Genomic DNA, 15,361 nt, shown 5'->3' with positions numbered 1-15,361 from the left:
ATAAAACGTAAAACTTGTAAAGAACTGTAAATTTACATAGCACTTTACAAATGTGGAGTTAAATTCCATCCCTGAAAGAGCTTCATAGCATGAGAAACTTAATTCTAATTGCTGTTAGTTCAGTAAAGAAGCAGTGCTTTCATAGAGTTCATCTGTGATCCTTTCTCAAGAAAGGGAGAGAAATACAAAGACAGAAGAGAAGATATACTCCAGTGCACCTAGAGTACTGCCATATTTTCCTCCCTTCCTCAGTCTCAGGGTGTTAATTATTAATAATAAACATTCAATCTAATTTTTTTTGTAAATTTGAGATCCTTCATTTAAAATGCTACCAGTATTTCCCATATTTATCTGTGTATAAAACTGGACAGTAGTGTAGACTAGTAACCGTAACACTTGTGTGTAAAGTGTTACATTCGTATCATGGATTTTCAGCCAGGACAAACTTTATACCTTTTGTAACAGTTCCGAGGAAATGACATTGGAGGAAACCTTTTAGTATTTAGTTCTTCAGCCAAAATGTGAACTCCCCAGTTCTTTTTGGCTTTGAAATGCTGATCCTAGCCTTCTTGTGGGTTCTTAAACACCTTCTCAAATGACCCATTTTAATAACCTGAAAGCTATTATATAACGAGCAACCATAATTTAGTCCAAGACTCTAGGGGGACCCTCACAGTTCAGCAATGAATAGTTAATGCAGTATAATGTTTAGTAGGTTATTAGTTTTCACTGTACAAATGCTGATCAGGGATCGCTTTTATAAGGTGTTTAAAAGAAAATGTAATTAACTGGTTGTGTGCTTCTGTTGCAGCTCAAATTGAAATTATTCCATGCAAGATCTGTGGAGACAAATCATCAGGAATCCATTATGGTGTCATTACATGTGAAGGCTGCAAGGTAAGCTTTGGGAAAAAAATTAAGTCTTAAAACATCTGTGTTTATCCATTTGAGTTTGATTCTTTCATTTTATAAATATCACATTTTGTTTTGCTGTGAAGTTGATTATGTTTGATTGATAAAACTAATAAAAAACTGGGGAACAAGTTTTAAAATACAATTTAAGCATAAGCTTTGGCTCCTAGGTGAATTTTTTCCAAGCCCTTGGGAGAGCTTCCAAAATCCCAGGACTTCCTGTTGTGCTACGGATGCGACAGATTCCTTCATTATCAAACTGACACTGAATGAATAGGAGTAGAAAGAAGAGTCCTTTCCAGCAGGCCACAATGAATCTGTTTTATGGATTCACTTAGACAGAATTTATGGTTTTCTTGATTTTTTTTTGGAAAGTTGCAAAGAAACCTAGTCAAAGGGTGCTAGTTGAGATCTCAGGCTTTTAAGTTTTCCTTTGTAAATGTGTGTTTATAATTTATGGCACTGACTTATACGTATATTTTATCCTGCATCGAAAACAGCATGAGATGAAAAAATTGTATGGGGTGTATTTTTTGTGTTAAAGATATAAAAACCTTCCTGCTGGCAAAAAGAAATTTTTCACTGTGGTGCAAGTCATTGCCATGTGAGGTTTAGGCTTGGTTGTTTTTTTTCTCCTGAAGTTGAATCTTCAATAACTCCACTAAAATAAGATTTCAGTAGCAGTGTTAACCCTCTATTCGGTGTCTGTTTCTTTCAACGAAGATTAAATTTATTCAGCATTAATGTTGACACCTGTCTGGCTATACTGCAACTACACACACACACACACACACACACACACACACACACACACACACACACACACACACACACACACACACACACACGCGCGCGCGCGCATGACCTGGTCCTGACACATTGCGTACATCCTTGCTGCAGGCATCGTTGTTTCATACAAGTACCTTCTGCTGTCGCTCGAGTACTAATGGGTTTTCCACCTTTAACCCACATTTCAGAGGATAAGAGATTACTCTTGCCATTTCATTCCCAAGCTGCTTGCCTGCTTCCCTTGCTGGGCACATGTAACTGCAACTACCTTTAGAGATTAGGCTCCTGTTTTTGTGCTAGACGGAGATTCATCCTGTGCTCTTCCAGACAGGATTTTAGCTTTTTTGCTCTGATTCAACCTTCCGTCTAGCAGCAGCACTGGTAAGGAGAGATTCCTGGAAGGGAATCATAATGGAAGCTCGGCATTCCTCAGTGATGAGCTCTGCTAAATATCTTCATCCATTTTATCCTGATGAAGCTTCTGTCCACCACTGAGCAGCTTCAGGATTCAAGGGCCAGCTTCATAAGAGAGAAAGGAAGGGTCGCATACCTTGCCCAAGACTGCTGCTTTGACAGGCGCACTTTGTCCTGGATATACGATATTGGGGAAGGCCAAAGCCATGATGCCTGAATACTGCCTCACTGTGTCACAGGCCATGTCTACATCTAAAATTTTGCAGCGCTGGTTGTTACAGCTGTATTAGTACAGCTGTATAGGGCCAGCGCTGCAGAGTGGCCACACTTACAGCAACCAGCGCTGCAAGTGGTGTTAGATGTGGCCACACTGCAGCGCTGTTGGGCGGCTTCAAGGGGGGTTCGGGGAACGCGAGAGCAAACCGGGAAAGGAGACCAGCTTCGCCGCGGTTTGCTCTCGCGTTCCCCGAACCACCCTGCAAACCGCAGGGAAGGAGACCTGCTTGCTCGGGGGTTCGGGGAACGAGAGAGCAAACCGGGAAAGGAGACCAGCTTCGCCGCGGTTTGCTCTCGCGTTCCCCGAACCACCCTGCAAACCGTAGGGAAGGAGACCTGCTTGTTCGGGGAACGCGACAGCAAACCGGGGAAGGAGACCAGCTTCGCTGCGGTTTGCTCTCGCGTTCCTCGAACCACCCTGCAAACCGCAGGGAAGGAGACCTGCTTGTTCGGGGAACGCGATAGCAAACCAGGGAAGGAGACCAGCTTCGCCGCGGTTTGCTCTCGCTTTCTCAGAACCACCCAGCAAACCTCAGGGAAGGAGACCTGCTTGTTCGGGGTTCAGGGAACGCGAGAGCAAGCTGGGGAAGGAGACCAGCTTGATTACCAGAGGCTTCCTCAGGTATGCTGGGATACCTGCTTATTCCACAGAGGTCAAGAAAAGCGCTGGTAAGTGTCTATACTTGATTACCAGCGCTGGATCACCAGCGCTGGATCCTCTACACCCGAGACAAAACGGGAGTACGGCCAGCGCTGCAAACAGGGAGTTGCAGCGCTGGTGGTGCCCTGCAGATGTGTACACCTCCTAAGTTGCAGTGCTGTAACTCCCTCACCAGCGCTGCAACTTTCTGATGTAGACAAGCCCACAGTTATCATTGCCTCTCTTCATCACTTACTTTAGGAATCAGCCAGTCATTTTCAGCCAAAGGGCAACTCTGATGTGCAGTGTGAAAACCCAGGTGGTTGCTCTACTCTATTCAAATCAGAGTCTTTATTTTTAATAGGGACAGCCATGCACACCAGCAGCCCTGCGCAAGTGACTTTGTGTTTCATATCTTCATGTTAGTGCAAGATCCTCCTCCCCATCCCATCATCCAGGCCTAGAAATTTAGAGCATCAGTTAGCTCAGTTCATTCTAATGTCTTTACACAGCTTGCATTCAGCTTGCCACCCAGTCTCTAGCCACATCTCTCAAAGTCTAAGGTCTTGCAGGAGTTCAAAGACAAATTCTAAAAGAAAGTCAATGTACTTCACATTAGTATGGACAATCTGCAGTATTCCTAGGTTCTCAGCCAGATATCGCAGCTCTGCAGTTCCAACTTGAGATGCGGGCAGGGAGAGGATAAGAGGTTCCTCCCACCTCCAAAATACCATAGCCAAAAAGGGAAGAAACACTAGAAAGAGCCACAATGAGTTTAATCTCTTGGGGGAATCTGTTAATCACTCCAAGCATTCATCCAGGTCATCAGCTGAAGAGGGTCCATTTCTATGTTCATCCTTTTATCTGGTCTCCATTTCCTGTACGAAGAGTTGAGGCTCATGAATTTTATTGACTACACCCTAACAACCATAGACCCTGACCCTCAGCTCCCTCTAGCCCAAGACCCTCTATAGGAAGAAGGGGAAAGCCATTTGCCTAATGCCTGAATCTCTGTTGGAGATTCTGGATACCAGTGGACAGGACATAGAAGAAAAGATCCCATCAACAGGGCTGTAGAGGAACCATACTAAGTTCAGCTGGACAAATCTTTCAAACTGTCCTTGGACCTCAATGTCTGCTTCATTTCTTTAGATAATCCAAAATCTGTGTCATCACAGGAATATCAGCAGACTAAACTTATTATCCTTGAGATGGCTTCCCGTCCATACTGCGAAGTTCTATTGGCTCATAATCACTACCCCCAGGAAGATTGGCGAATGTTTTCTTCTCCCGAGTTGGTAGTGCTTCAGACAAATGGGCTTTCTAAGAGAGCAGAGACTAAGCATAGAATCCCAAAATGCTCCCTCTCACACCCTCTTGTCTTTTCTCCCTCCTCGGGACAGCAGTAATTGGAACATGTCATCACCCAAGAGTCCATTATTCCATTTTCAGTGAAAAAGCAAGGTTATTTTTATTTATTTATTTATTTATTTTTGGAGGGAGGGTGGAGACTAAAAACAAACAACAGTTAGCTTAGCTCAGTATTTTCCTGTCCAGATGGAGTACAGCAGTAGTTAAGGTCTTTTTCCCTGAATGAAGACACGAGCTATTCTAATGCAAGAGAAACCCCCTTCATGTGATTGATCAACCTTATGAAGGTCTGTCTCTGTGCTCTGGTGTACCTATGTCCCCAATGCTACCTGAGAGACAAAGTCAAGAAAGCCACAACCAATTAGAGTAATTGTACATCTCAAGTTGTCTCAGAGTGCGTGGTTATCCAGACATTCACTTCGAGACACAGGGCATCTCATTTTACCACTACATCTATGGCTTCTTATCAAAGTCTTATTTATGTAAAGTGGCAGCCCTTTGACACTCTACCTTAGCTTTCCATAGAATATCAAGCCAAGCACAAAGTCTCTGTCCTTATTTTCAAGGCTGTCAGTGGTCTGGGCACAGGATATCTAAAAGGTCACCTAAAGCTCCAGGATAAAAATTATGGTCAGCCACTCCACTCCTCTGGCTCAATGGAACTTTCTGCTGTAAAGATAAAGCTAGCGTTCAGGAGACAGTTTCCTTGGGGGCTGGTTGCAGACTTGGGAACAAATTCCCACAGGAATTAAGGATGATCACAAACCTCACCACCTTCCAAGTACAAGGTGCAAATTTCTTTGACCTGCTTTCTCTAACATAAACATGAAGCAGGGTGTATGTATGAAAAAAGCACCACACTGCACACACAATCCAATATCCCATTGGGAAGAGGATGAAAGCAAACAAGCCACACATAATATAGTAGGCACATTGCCTAATGCCCTGTGAGAAGGTCCTCAGATACTTTGGTGAAGAAGATGGTATGAGAAGAAATATAAAACAGAACTGTCCGGATCTTCAAGACTCACAATATTGTCAATGACCAGAATTGCTCCTCAGTCGAGTCTGGGAAGTTCATTCACCTAGGAGTTCTTGGGCAAACCTCCACAAGAGGAGCTTTTGGCAAAGCTGGCAGTTGTCACTTTACCAGTGCTTTCAGCTAGTAGGTACATGGCCATCTACATGGAAACAGTACTCTGGGCAATTCTGCTTCTCCTCCTTTGCAAGATCCCCTGATCAATCATTGGAACTCACCTGAGCAGACATAAGTTCATCCATTGAGAATCCCTCTATCAGAATGGCTATTCCTTCACTAATGTAAATCCCTCACTTATCAAAGGACAAGGAGGTCCCTGTCTGAACCTCCAACAATCAGAATAGTAACAGATGCCAGCCTGACAGTAAGGAGTGTCATTGGAGTCCCATATGAGTCAGACATATGGTTTCCCCTGGTCTCCTATGCAGTGAAGAATGCAAAACGTAATCTGCCTTTGAGAATCCAGCCAGGTCAGCTAAAATAATGGCGTGGAAAACAAAAGCCCTCCCCCAAATGAGGGATGTTCTCCTGTTCTTGGAGCATCAGGACCATAGGATGATAAGTATGTACAGCCAGGACAACTAAGCCTACACACATGAAGCAGGTGAATAATATCCTGCTTACCTCATTCATGTCCTTCACTTATTCGTGGTTTTGGGGTTAAAAGGAAATATCATGTCTGCTAGATATCTGACACTCTGCGTGTGTTCATATATTTCTCTTCTTAAAAAAGAATGGCACCCATGGAGTTCAAATCTTCCTAACCTTGGTGGGGATGACTGTGTTCAGAGTGTAAATGATCATGGCTTTAAAAGTGTTTAAAATCCTGTGCTGTGGCAGATGTAAAGGTAAAGAAGGATTATATTTATGTTACACCCTTCCACAGTAGAAGCAACAAAGTCTCACTGAAGAGAGCTATTTGGAGTGGGGACAACTTGGTGTATATTGGCTTCTCTCAGTGTAAAATAGTTAGGTGCTATTACCCCACAGTGTGTATTCCAGCTTTTTTGTGGCTGTAATCACTGCAATTTTATATGTTCTTATACTACTCTTCACATAATCTAACCTTTGATTTTAAAAAATACCCTAAGTTTGAGTTGTTTCACACACTGCTTTTGATGGTGCAGCTATTAAGGTAGTGGTCCCAGTCCTGCAGTGTGTTTCTCGGGTAGACTCTTGTACTAGTTCAAAATCCCAGTGAAGTCAAGCGTGGGTGCAAAAATCCATCCATGTGCATCAGATTGCAGAATCAGGGCCCTAAATGATCATTAAGTGAACAGAAGGGCTGCTACCCTCTCAAGCCAGTCTTGTGGAAAATGATCTCCAATAGCAGCAGCAAAATTGGATGGTTTCTTCTCTCTCACTCTTTTCACCCCAGTGTGGTAGGAACTTCAAAGCCAAAATGGGATTGCTTAAATGCTAACATTATTAAACACAGGAAATTTATTTTATTTTCTAACTTAAAAAATAAAGGGAAATTAAACGCAAACATCTACACTAATGAAGCATTAAGATTTCACATTTGAAATCACAAAAAAGCTAGGAAGAGCAAAAGTTAAGATTCCAATAGCAATGTTAACTTGGCCTAATTCCCCTATGCAGTGCATTTCATAATACTTAGTAGTTTTTTCTGTTCAGGTTTCACTTCTTTTTATTATATCCTTTGGCATTTTTAATGAAGCCAAGTTAATACTGCTCAGAATTCTTTCATTTCCTAACTTCTTGTGATTTTAGCTGTTCTACCTTAATCTAGTGATTTAAATTTAATATTTATTTGTGTTTTACAAAGAAATAAAAACCTCACTGAACATTTGCAAGCCTCCTGCCTCTTACTTGGGCTTAAATGCCTCTTTGAAAAAAACACCCTCTTTTTTTTTTTTTTTACTACCAAAAAATGAATTTCCTCATCTGTTTGTTGCTAATGTCCTTTGTGAGAGTTAATATACAAAACATGTTTGAGGATGAAGAGAAGAAGGTATCCCTCTCTGTAATACTTTCAATTGTCATTGTTTGATTTGTTGAGCAGTATTAGATAGACAGAACTGAATTTTCATGTGTGATTAATAAATACAATCCTTGAAAATCTGTTGGGTGTCTTCATTAGAAGAGGAAGAGTGATGGAGTGCATCATCTCCAGCTTTGTCCCTAGACAGAAAAACTATTTTCAGGTACTACTTAATATTCTAAATTTAATTCCTAAATAGTTTGAAGGGACTTTATAGTGAAATATTTTGATATTTGGGGAAAACAAATTTGAATATGAATACGATTAGAAAGATTAGATTATCATTGGTGAATATCAGTAAACGTCAATGTCATTGGACGTATAAATTGAAAAAATATTTACATTGATAATAATCCAAATTTACACATAGGCAAAATAAGATTAAAAAGATGCCTGAGAATTTAGAGTTTGATTTAAGGATAAATACTTTGTATATTTTGATATGAGATGTTGACAATTTGTGTTTTAACAGTTATAAGCTTTAAATTTTTTAATTTAACATCTGTCATTAAATATTTGTCTGACACACAAACACACACATTATTTCCCATAGCTGTGAAAATGTAAATTGAAAAATGCTTAGAAATAAAGTTTGATATCCACTGAAATTATGAAAAAATAAAAATTGAGATCTGCCATGCCTAGTTCTGAATTATGCCTTTAGAACTGTGGATACAATTAGTTTCAGGTTCTTCTCTTAGTGGTGACAAGCTCATGCCTGATTTGCCAGTTAATATAGGTGTGGCCACTCTCCTTAGTTGAATGCATACATTCAGTTTCATAACATCTTTCACACAGGGCACTTGAGGGCATTTCTTGTACTTTCAGAAGTTTTAAGGCACTCAGCCATCACTTTCTTGGCACTCTTCAAAGCTGTGAAAGAGTCTTGTTCCGTTAAAAAATACAACTGGAGTATTCCTATTATTGCTTTTGAAGGAGAATACTTTAGTTTTTCTTTTCACATGGACTTCAATTTATGTATGAATCCAACTAGTTCTAAGTTCTCCAATTATAAAATCTTTTTTTGTTTGTTTTTTACTTAACTCTGAGGGTCACATTGACTTTGGCTATATTTGCTTTTAAATCCTGTTTGTTTGTTTTTAAATACTGTTCTGCCTAAACCAGTTTCCAATGAAAGCTGGTGAGCTGTTATGGATGGAACTAATCATATTACAGACTGGGTTTATCAGGAACTTTGTATAAACTGATAAAGACACTGTAGGAAAACCTGTCTTGAATGTAATTATTACCAGTTTTGGTTTTTTTACATTTTTTTCCAGAGCTGTTAAACCCTGAATCTCTATTAACAAATATTTACACAAAAATCTTTCCCCTTGAAAACTAAAAAATAATTTAGGTGTCATAAAATGGTTACAAGTGTAGAGAGTTTGATTTAAAATCAGAAAGAATTTTCCCTCAAATTGTTAGTTGCTGAGAATATTGCAAAACTTAATGATACATGGAAGTCTCTAAGTATTAGCCATAAATCATGGGATTATGAAGAAGTCTTAGTTGTCACAGGTTTGTGTATAATCATTCCAAAATGTCTGTCATTAGTATGCAGCAAGGCAGCTGTCAGCTGTTTTCTTGTAATTAAACAGCCAATGAGCAGCTAATTAAGACATATGTGTATACAGTAGTGGAAGAGGGTAAGCTAATGAACTGTAGGAATCAATTCATTAAATGAAAATTGTCAAAAGACCAAAACATGAGATCAGCATTTCAGCCTGTGCCTAGTTGGAAAGGGAACCTGTAAAGTGAGATTTGTGACATCAGGGAAACACAAAAAGAAGGAATCTAAACCAGCATGTCTATAATACCCAGCCATTAAATAGTAAAGTTATTGAAACTATTAATAGGTTTGGTGAAAACTGCTATTTACATTTCAAAGTTCCTTTTTTAACAAGTTTGTATCCAAGCTGACAAGCAGATGAAAAGTTCCCCTACACTTTTTTTTTCCAAACTTGATTTTTTGGCACTCTGTGAAAAAACATACAGTGTGCTGTGTATAAACAGGAATTTGAAAGGCAGAGATGAAACTAACGTTCAATTCTGCTCCTCTCTGTTCTGCTAGAACTATTTTAATCTATGTATGCAAAAAGAGACTTTAGGATGAGATCCTGGCATCATTTGAAGTTGATGGGAGTTTTATATTGACTTCAGCAAGGCCATCATTTCACTGTTGTTGCAAACAATGTACCAGCAAACCTTGAACCAAATTGTGCTCTCAGTGACACCACTGTGAGCTTTTAGGATCAGGATTTGTCACTTATTTTGTATCTTTGTGCAATGCCTTGCACAATGGGGCTTGTACAGGGGTCAGTCACCAGCTAGGTGCACCCCCTCATGACCAAGCATGGTGCAGCAGCCACTTCGACCTTGGAGCCCCTTGTTGACAGCCCCTTCCAAGACTGTGGTTGTTTGACCCTTCTCACAACTCAGCCCTCCAGCCAGGTCACTTATAGTTCACACCCTTTCTAGCGAAGTGGAGAGTCCAGCAAACAGAGTCTAATGGCCTGAGACTGGGTCTTCAGCCTCACTCTGGGCTCAATAGTCCTTTCTCCCTTGAATCAGGAGGGCTTTTACATCCCTTTACCTGCAGGCAGGTATGGAAACCCAGACCCTCTTTCTCCTCTCCTCTGGGTTCCAGCCCAGGGACCCTGTAGTAAGCAGCTAAGGTCTGCTTCCTCAGACTCACTGCTCTTCCCCTGGTTCCGGCTCCTTGCACCATTTCCTGCCAGTTTGTAGCAGATACAGACCCCTCAGGCTCACTGCCAGCCTTCTTCTGCCTGGTCTGCAGGCTCTTATCCCAACTGTTGATAATCCACGAGTGAGGTTCCACTCTGTCTCTTGACCCTTCAGTGGCTGTGACAGGATGGAGTTTATACTCTCCATCACAGGACCTAACTTGGCTATGGCGTTTAGGCGCCACCACATAAATGATAGTAACAGTAATTCTGAGAGCATATGGCTTCTAACTGGCCTCCATCAGAATTGCAACTGTATATTCTATTTTTCCCCCATACCTCTGCTTTCCCTGCAGGAAAATCATGACTAGCGCAACGCCTTTGACAAGACAGTGCAGATTGTACAAGAGCAATGTATATCGTTGTGTTGTGTTTTCAAAGAAAATTCCAAAGAACTGTAATTGCTTGTAATAGCTCTTTGATGTTAGGGTTTGACACATACATTTGTAATAATGTGAGTCCAAAGGGTTAAAGAGTTCTAAGATAATTGGCAAAAATATATAATTAAGACTTTGGTCATCTTTAAACAAAAATCAAAACCCCACTCAGGTCAAATTTGGCTCTGTTTGTTTGTCCATCATTAATTACAACCAAAACCCCTGATCGGAACATTCCTGAGCTCTGGGGAAGTTCGGATCTATTTCTGAAAGCTGTAACTTGGGCTTTGCTGTACTTTGAATGCTTTTGTTGTTTTCAGCAGACACACATAGTGTAGCACAGTTGATCTTTAAAAGCATTACACTGCATTCATCAGGTGTAAACAGGAAATGCTTTTAAAGGTCCCAGTTGTAGATGGCATGGTTCTTTAGACAGTGCTGCACTGTTGAAATCTAGTTGCAAGCTGTAACTTAGTTGATAAATTGTACACAAAAATGTACTGAGCAGATATGTCTCTAGAACAAATCTAGAAAGAGCAAAAAGCCTAGTAGTTTCTCAGTTACAATACTGAAAAATAACCCTCTGCTTGAAACCGATCCTCAATAGCCATCTACAGATCTTCCCTATATAAAAAGGCTAACTGGCAATGTAGCCATCCACAACAAATTGTCCGCTTGCCCAAATTAAGGACTTACCCGAAAGAAAGCTATCGTTCTTCCAATTGCATGCAGGGCCAGATTAACCCATCACTGGGCCCTAGGAAAACACAGTTGTGGGTCACTCTAGTGGACAACTAAACTAGATGCTCCAGCAGTAGGAATGCATTTGTATTAACCCTATCCTGACCAGCACAGCTGCACTAGTGATCTGTTAACACAAGCACATGGGCTCCTGCAGCAGGGATGTTGCGTAGTTAACTCTCTCCTATCCAGATCAATTTGTAACTGGCTTCTGCTGCACAGACACTCCCCTATTTAACTCCTTTGGGTCTGCCCCATCCCACCCCAGACTCTCTGCTGCCCCTCTACAGTTCTTCCTGAGCGAGGAGCCCTGGTGCAGGACCTGGCCCCTGCAAAGTGACAAGGAGGAGCAATGCTGGCTGCCCCACTTCCAACTCATGTTTGGTCTGGCCAACCATTTGCCATGACGGAGGAGTAGCCGGGCCAACTTTGAGTGAGTGGTATTTCAACCTGGCTGATGGGGCCACTGCACCTCAGTTTGGACCCTGCTCCCTACTAATTTGGGCCCCAGGCATGTGCCTAGTTTGTTCGTATGTTAATTCGGCCATGGTTGAATGGCCACTCTTGTTGAGTTATTGATCAAGTTGCCTTGCAGGATCCCAGTGGCTGGCAGTAGGAGATGAAGACATAGCACAGTTCATGTACCAGGACAAACATTAATGGACTTATGAGAATGGGCAGTACGGGGAACTGGCTGGTTTAGGGATCTGATAGTGGGAGATGGGGAACCTTTCATCTCTGTCACCCGTAAAGTTGATATCCAGCCCAGGGAGTCCTGGTCCCGTTTTCTAGTGGATATCTACCTGCACCCTTACTAGAAGTATTACTAACAATGAGCAGTGAGCATGGAAACTGAGCTATCTTCTTTATCACTCCAGTGAGAGTTCAGTCATGTTGTCAGGATGGTATTTGGAAACTTGCACTGTCAAGGCCCTGGGTTTCAACTATCCTTCAGATAATGGAAGGGCTTCAGAGCAGTTTCCAGTAATGTCGGTCCAGCACTATTCATTACAACTGTATGAATAACTGATTTTTTGGTTTCCTGTCAGTTCTGAAAATTCACAAAAAAAACCAACTTTGGGTCAACCAAAAATCAAAATTGTTCAGAATTTTCTGTGAATTGGAAATTAGAAAAAAAAATATATCTTCCGGTCAAAAACAAATTCTTCTGGTTAAACTTCTGTTTAGTTTCCAGGCATTTTTAAACCATATATATAGATAAAAGGAACAGAAATGAAGGGAAGGGACTGGTCTCTGCCCAACCCCATTCCCACATGAGTGCCTCACCAATGGGCTGTTCTGAGGTGAATCTCTCTTTCATTCTCTCCTATTGAAGCAGTTCCACTTTGTAAAAATACTTAAGTGTTATTTGGGCCAAGAGACAGAGAGTGAAAATGATTCCATAGCCTAGTGATTAAGGCACCTGGGAGAGGGACACCTAGGTTCCAGTCCCTGCTCCAATAAATGTTTAATTATATTATATAAATCCCATTGTACATTTAATCCGAAAAATCAAAACAGTTCATTTTGGAAATGTTAAAATGAACTGTTATAACATTCCCCACCCCAAAAAACAATTTTTTTTGGCTGAAACAATTCACCAAAATTGACACAAATTTGTAAAATGTTTTGGCCAGCGAAATCTGCCCAGAAAAAAAAACAGCAAAAAAAGGTTTTGGCTAGAAAATGTCATCCATCTCTACTGTTCACAAACAAGACATTCACTTAAAGCTCAGTCTTAAAGAAACAACAAAGGTCAGACTAAAGTGAAGCATGATTGATTAGAAACAATACTACAATACTACAGGGCTGAGGGAAGGAACCTTCCGCTCCCACTCTTTTTTTTTTCAGTCTGAAGGCATCTGCAGTCAGCTACTCTTAGATATAAGGGGAATAGCTGATGTAGGACTCTATCCTCACCTCTCCATAGGTTTGGTTCATGTGATTTTGCATTGTGCATTGACTTAGGGCCATGTTCTTGTCTGCAAGAGACTGGCTGGGAAGTTGCTTCCTTGTCGTGCAGAATTTCTCCATTCTGTTTGTCTCACTTGCTTAGACACCAGGTGCATGTGCCAAGGCACTTCAAGATTTGGGCTTCAAATAAATAAAACATTGGTCAAGATCCAACAATAATTAAAGGATGCCTAGCCTTTCTGAGGGATTATTTTCTCTGCAACACTGTTCATTAGTCCATTATGTGGTAACATGAAACTAAAATACTGAGTTAGCATATCTGAAGTGCCTCTTTATGATGACGGCACCGCCTCAGAACCCTTGTGAAGTAGGTATTACACACTCCCATGCATGCACATTTACGAGTGGGGAGTCTGAGACAGAGAGATGAAGTGAACTGGCCAGGATCTCAAGGTGATCCAATGACAGAGTGGGGAATTGAACCAAAAAGCCCTGATAACCAGGACTATGTTGTAACCACTTCCCAGCCTCTCACTGTTTTTAACGTTTTCTTGCGGATGTGACCCTGGTGACCGTCCATTACAGAGAGTTCAGGAGAACAGGAAACACCTCACTGAGTGAAAGAACTTATTTTAGCAACAAACTAGAAAATCCACCTCTTTCCCCTCCCAATAATGAGTTGATAACATTCCTGACTGAGGGAAGCTCTGACCATCTACTTCCATTTTTTCCCCTGCGTTAGACACACACACTGGCCCATGCATACATACGCACTCGGCCACACACACACACCCCTATGATGCCCATCAAGATCTGTCATCCTCCCATCTGACAGAATGGGATGTCAGAACAAGGGCTTAATCTGCCAGGGAGGTAGCTGTAGGATGCTGCATTGCACTCCTTGTCCCTGTGGTTTGAATGTGCTGTCCCTGCTGAGCCAGGAAAAACAGAGAATGGCACCTAGATTTTTCCATGGCAGTGAAAAACACCTCTGCTAGGACACTGGCTGGCCAGGAAATCTGATCTTCAAACGCTTTCTCTTAATCAAAAAGGATTGTTACATTTGTGTTACAAAAGTATATTAGAGTATCTCTGAAAATAAAGAAGAAATGTGTAAATGTTTCTTGCCTCAGATTATTTTTTTATTTAAAGGTTTTTGTTTAGAAAAGAATTTTTTTTCTCAAGGGAAAAAAGTTAGCTCTTTAATTTAATGAATGGGTTTCTCCTAAACGCAATTTTCTATTAAGTGTGAATACCATTCAGAATCTTGCCTATGGTGTCCTATGAATCCAGTGACTTCTATTTTGCAATTCTATCGCAGGGCTTTTTCAGGAGGAGTCAGCAAAGCAATGCCACGTACTCCTGTCCTCGTCAGAAGAACTGTTTGATTGACCGAACAAGTAGAAACCGTTGCCAACACTGTCGATTGCAGAAATGCCTTGCTGTGGGGATGTCTCGAGATGGTAAGCGCTGCTAGTCCAGGGTTGGCATGTGTAAAATAATATTTTGTACGATGCCTGCTCAAACAAATCCTAATATAGAACTTTAAAATTACTGAATGCTATATTTATGCCTGAGAATACCCAGTGCCTTTTATATACTGTATTCTATAATGAAAATCTGTCAGTGCTATCAGAGAGCTAAACAGTTACTTGATTTTTTTTTTTAATCCTCATTTGCTATAGTTGCTTGTTCCTGGTCACCCCATGAAGATGCCATTTTTAGTCTAACTGTCCTAACATTTGCTCTGTGTGTTTATTACACCCAGATTCTTACTGTTCCAAGTAAGAGCCTAATCATTAGATCAATGTAGACCTGAATTATTTACAATTCATGAATGAGTCAAATATTTGCATATGTACAATCTGTGAAAATGGAAGAGTAAAGTTGTAGAATGAAAATACTTAAAATATTTTTTCTTAGCAAAGAGACAGAGAAACCTTATAACTTCCTTTAAACATGACTGTCAATGTCTTCCTAAGACAAAATGTTAAGTGCTCTCCATACTAAACCCACCATCTATAACACCATATATGCAATAAAGTGGACAGGCAATATTTCACATAACGCATTTTAAGGACATTACAGAATATAAGACTAGATTCGCAACTGATGTAAATGCATGCATCTCCATTG

At 40.9% G+C, this 15,361-nt stretch overlaps 1 protein-coding gene across 3 annotated transcripts in view; it reads left to right on the top strand.

Annotated features, from left to right (window-relative positions):
• RORA (RAR related orphan receptor A) overlaps window positions 1–15,361 on the top strand; it is a 539,659-nt gene that overhangs the window by 503,082 nt on the left and 21,216 nt on the right. For all 3 annotated transcript variants that reach the window (XM_030578386.1, XM_030578385.1, XM_030578387.1), the window contains 2 exons: window positions 812–897; window positions 14,547–14,688. In XM_030578386.1, the coding sequence (XP_030434246.1) occupies window positions 812–897; window positions 14,547–14,688 (228 nt within the window). The remainder of the gene's footprint in view (window positions 1–811; window positions 898–14,546; window positions 14,689–15,361) is intronic.

This window comes from Gopherus evgoodei, chromosome 10 (genome assembly GCF_007399415.2).
Source record: "Gopherus evgoodei ecotype Sinaloan lineage chromosome 10, rGopEvg1_v1.p, whole genome shotgun sequence".
NCBI classification, from domain to species: Eukaryota; Metazoa; Chordata; order Testudines; family Testudinidae; genus Gopherus; species Gopherus evgoodei.
The sequence above is the reverse complement of the archived record's forward strand: the minus strand, read 5'-3'. Positions and strand labels throughout refer to the sequence as shown.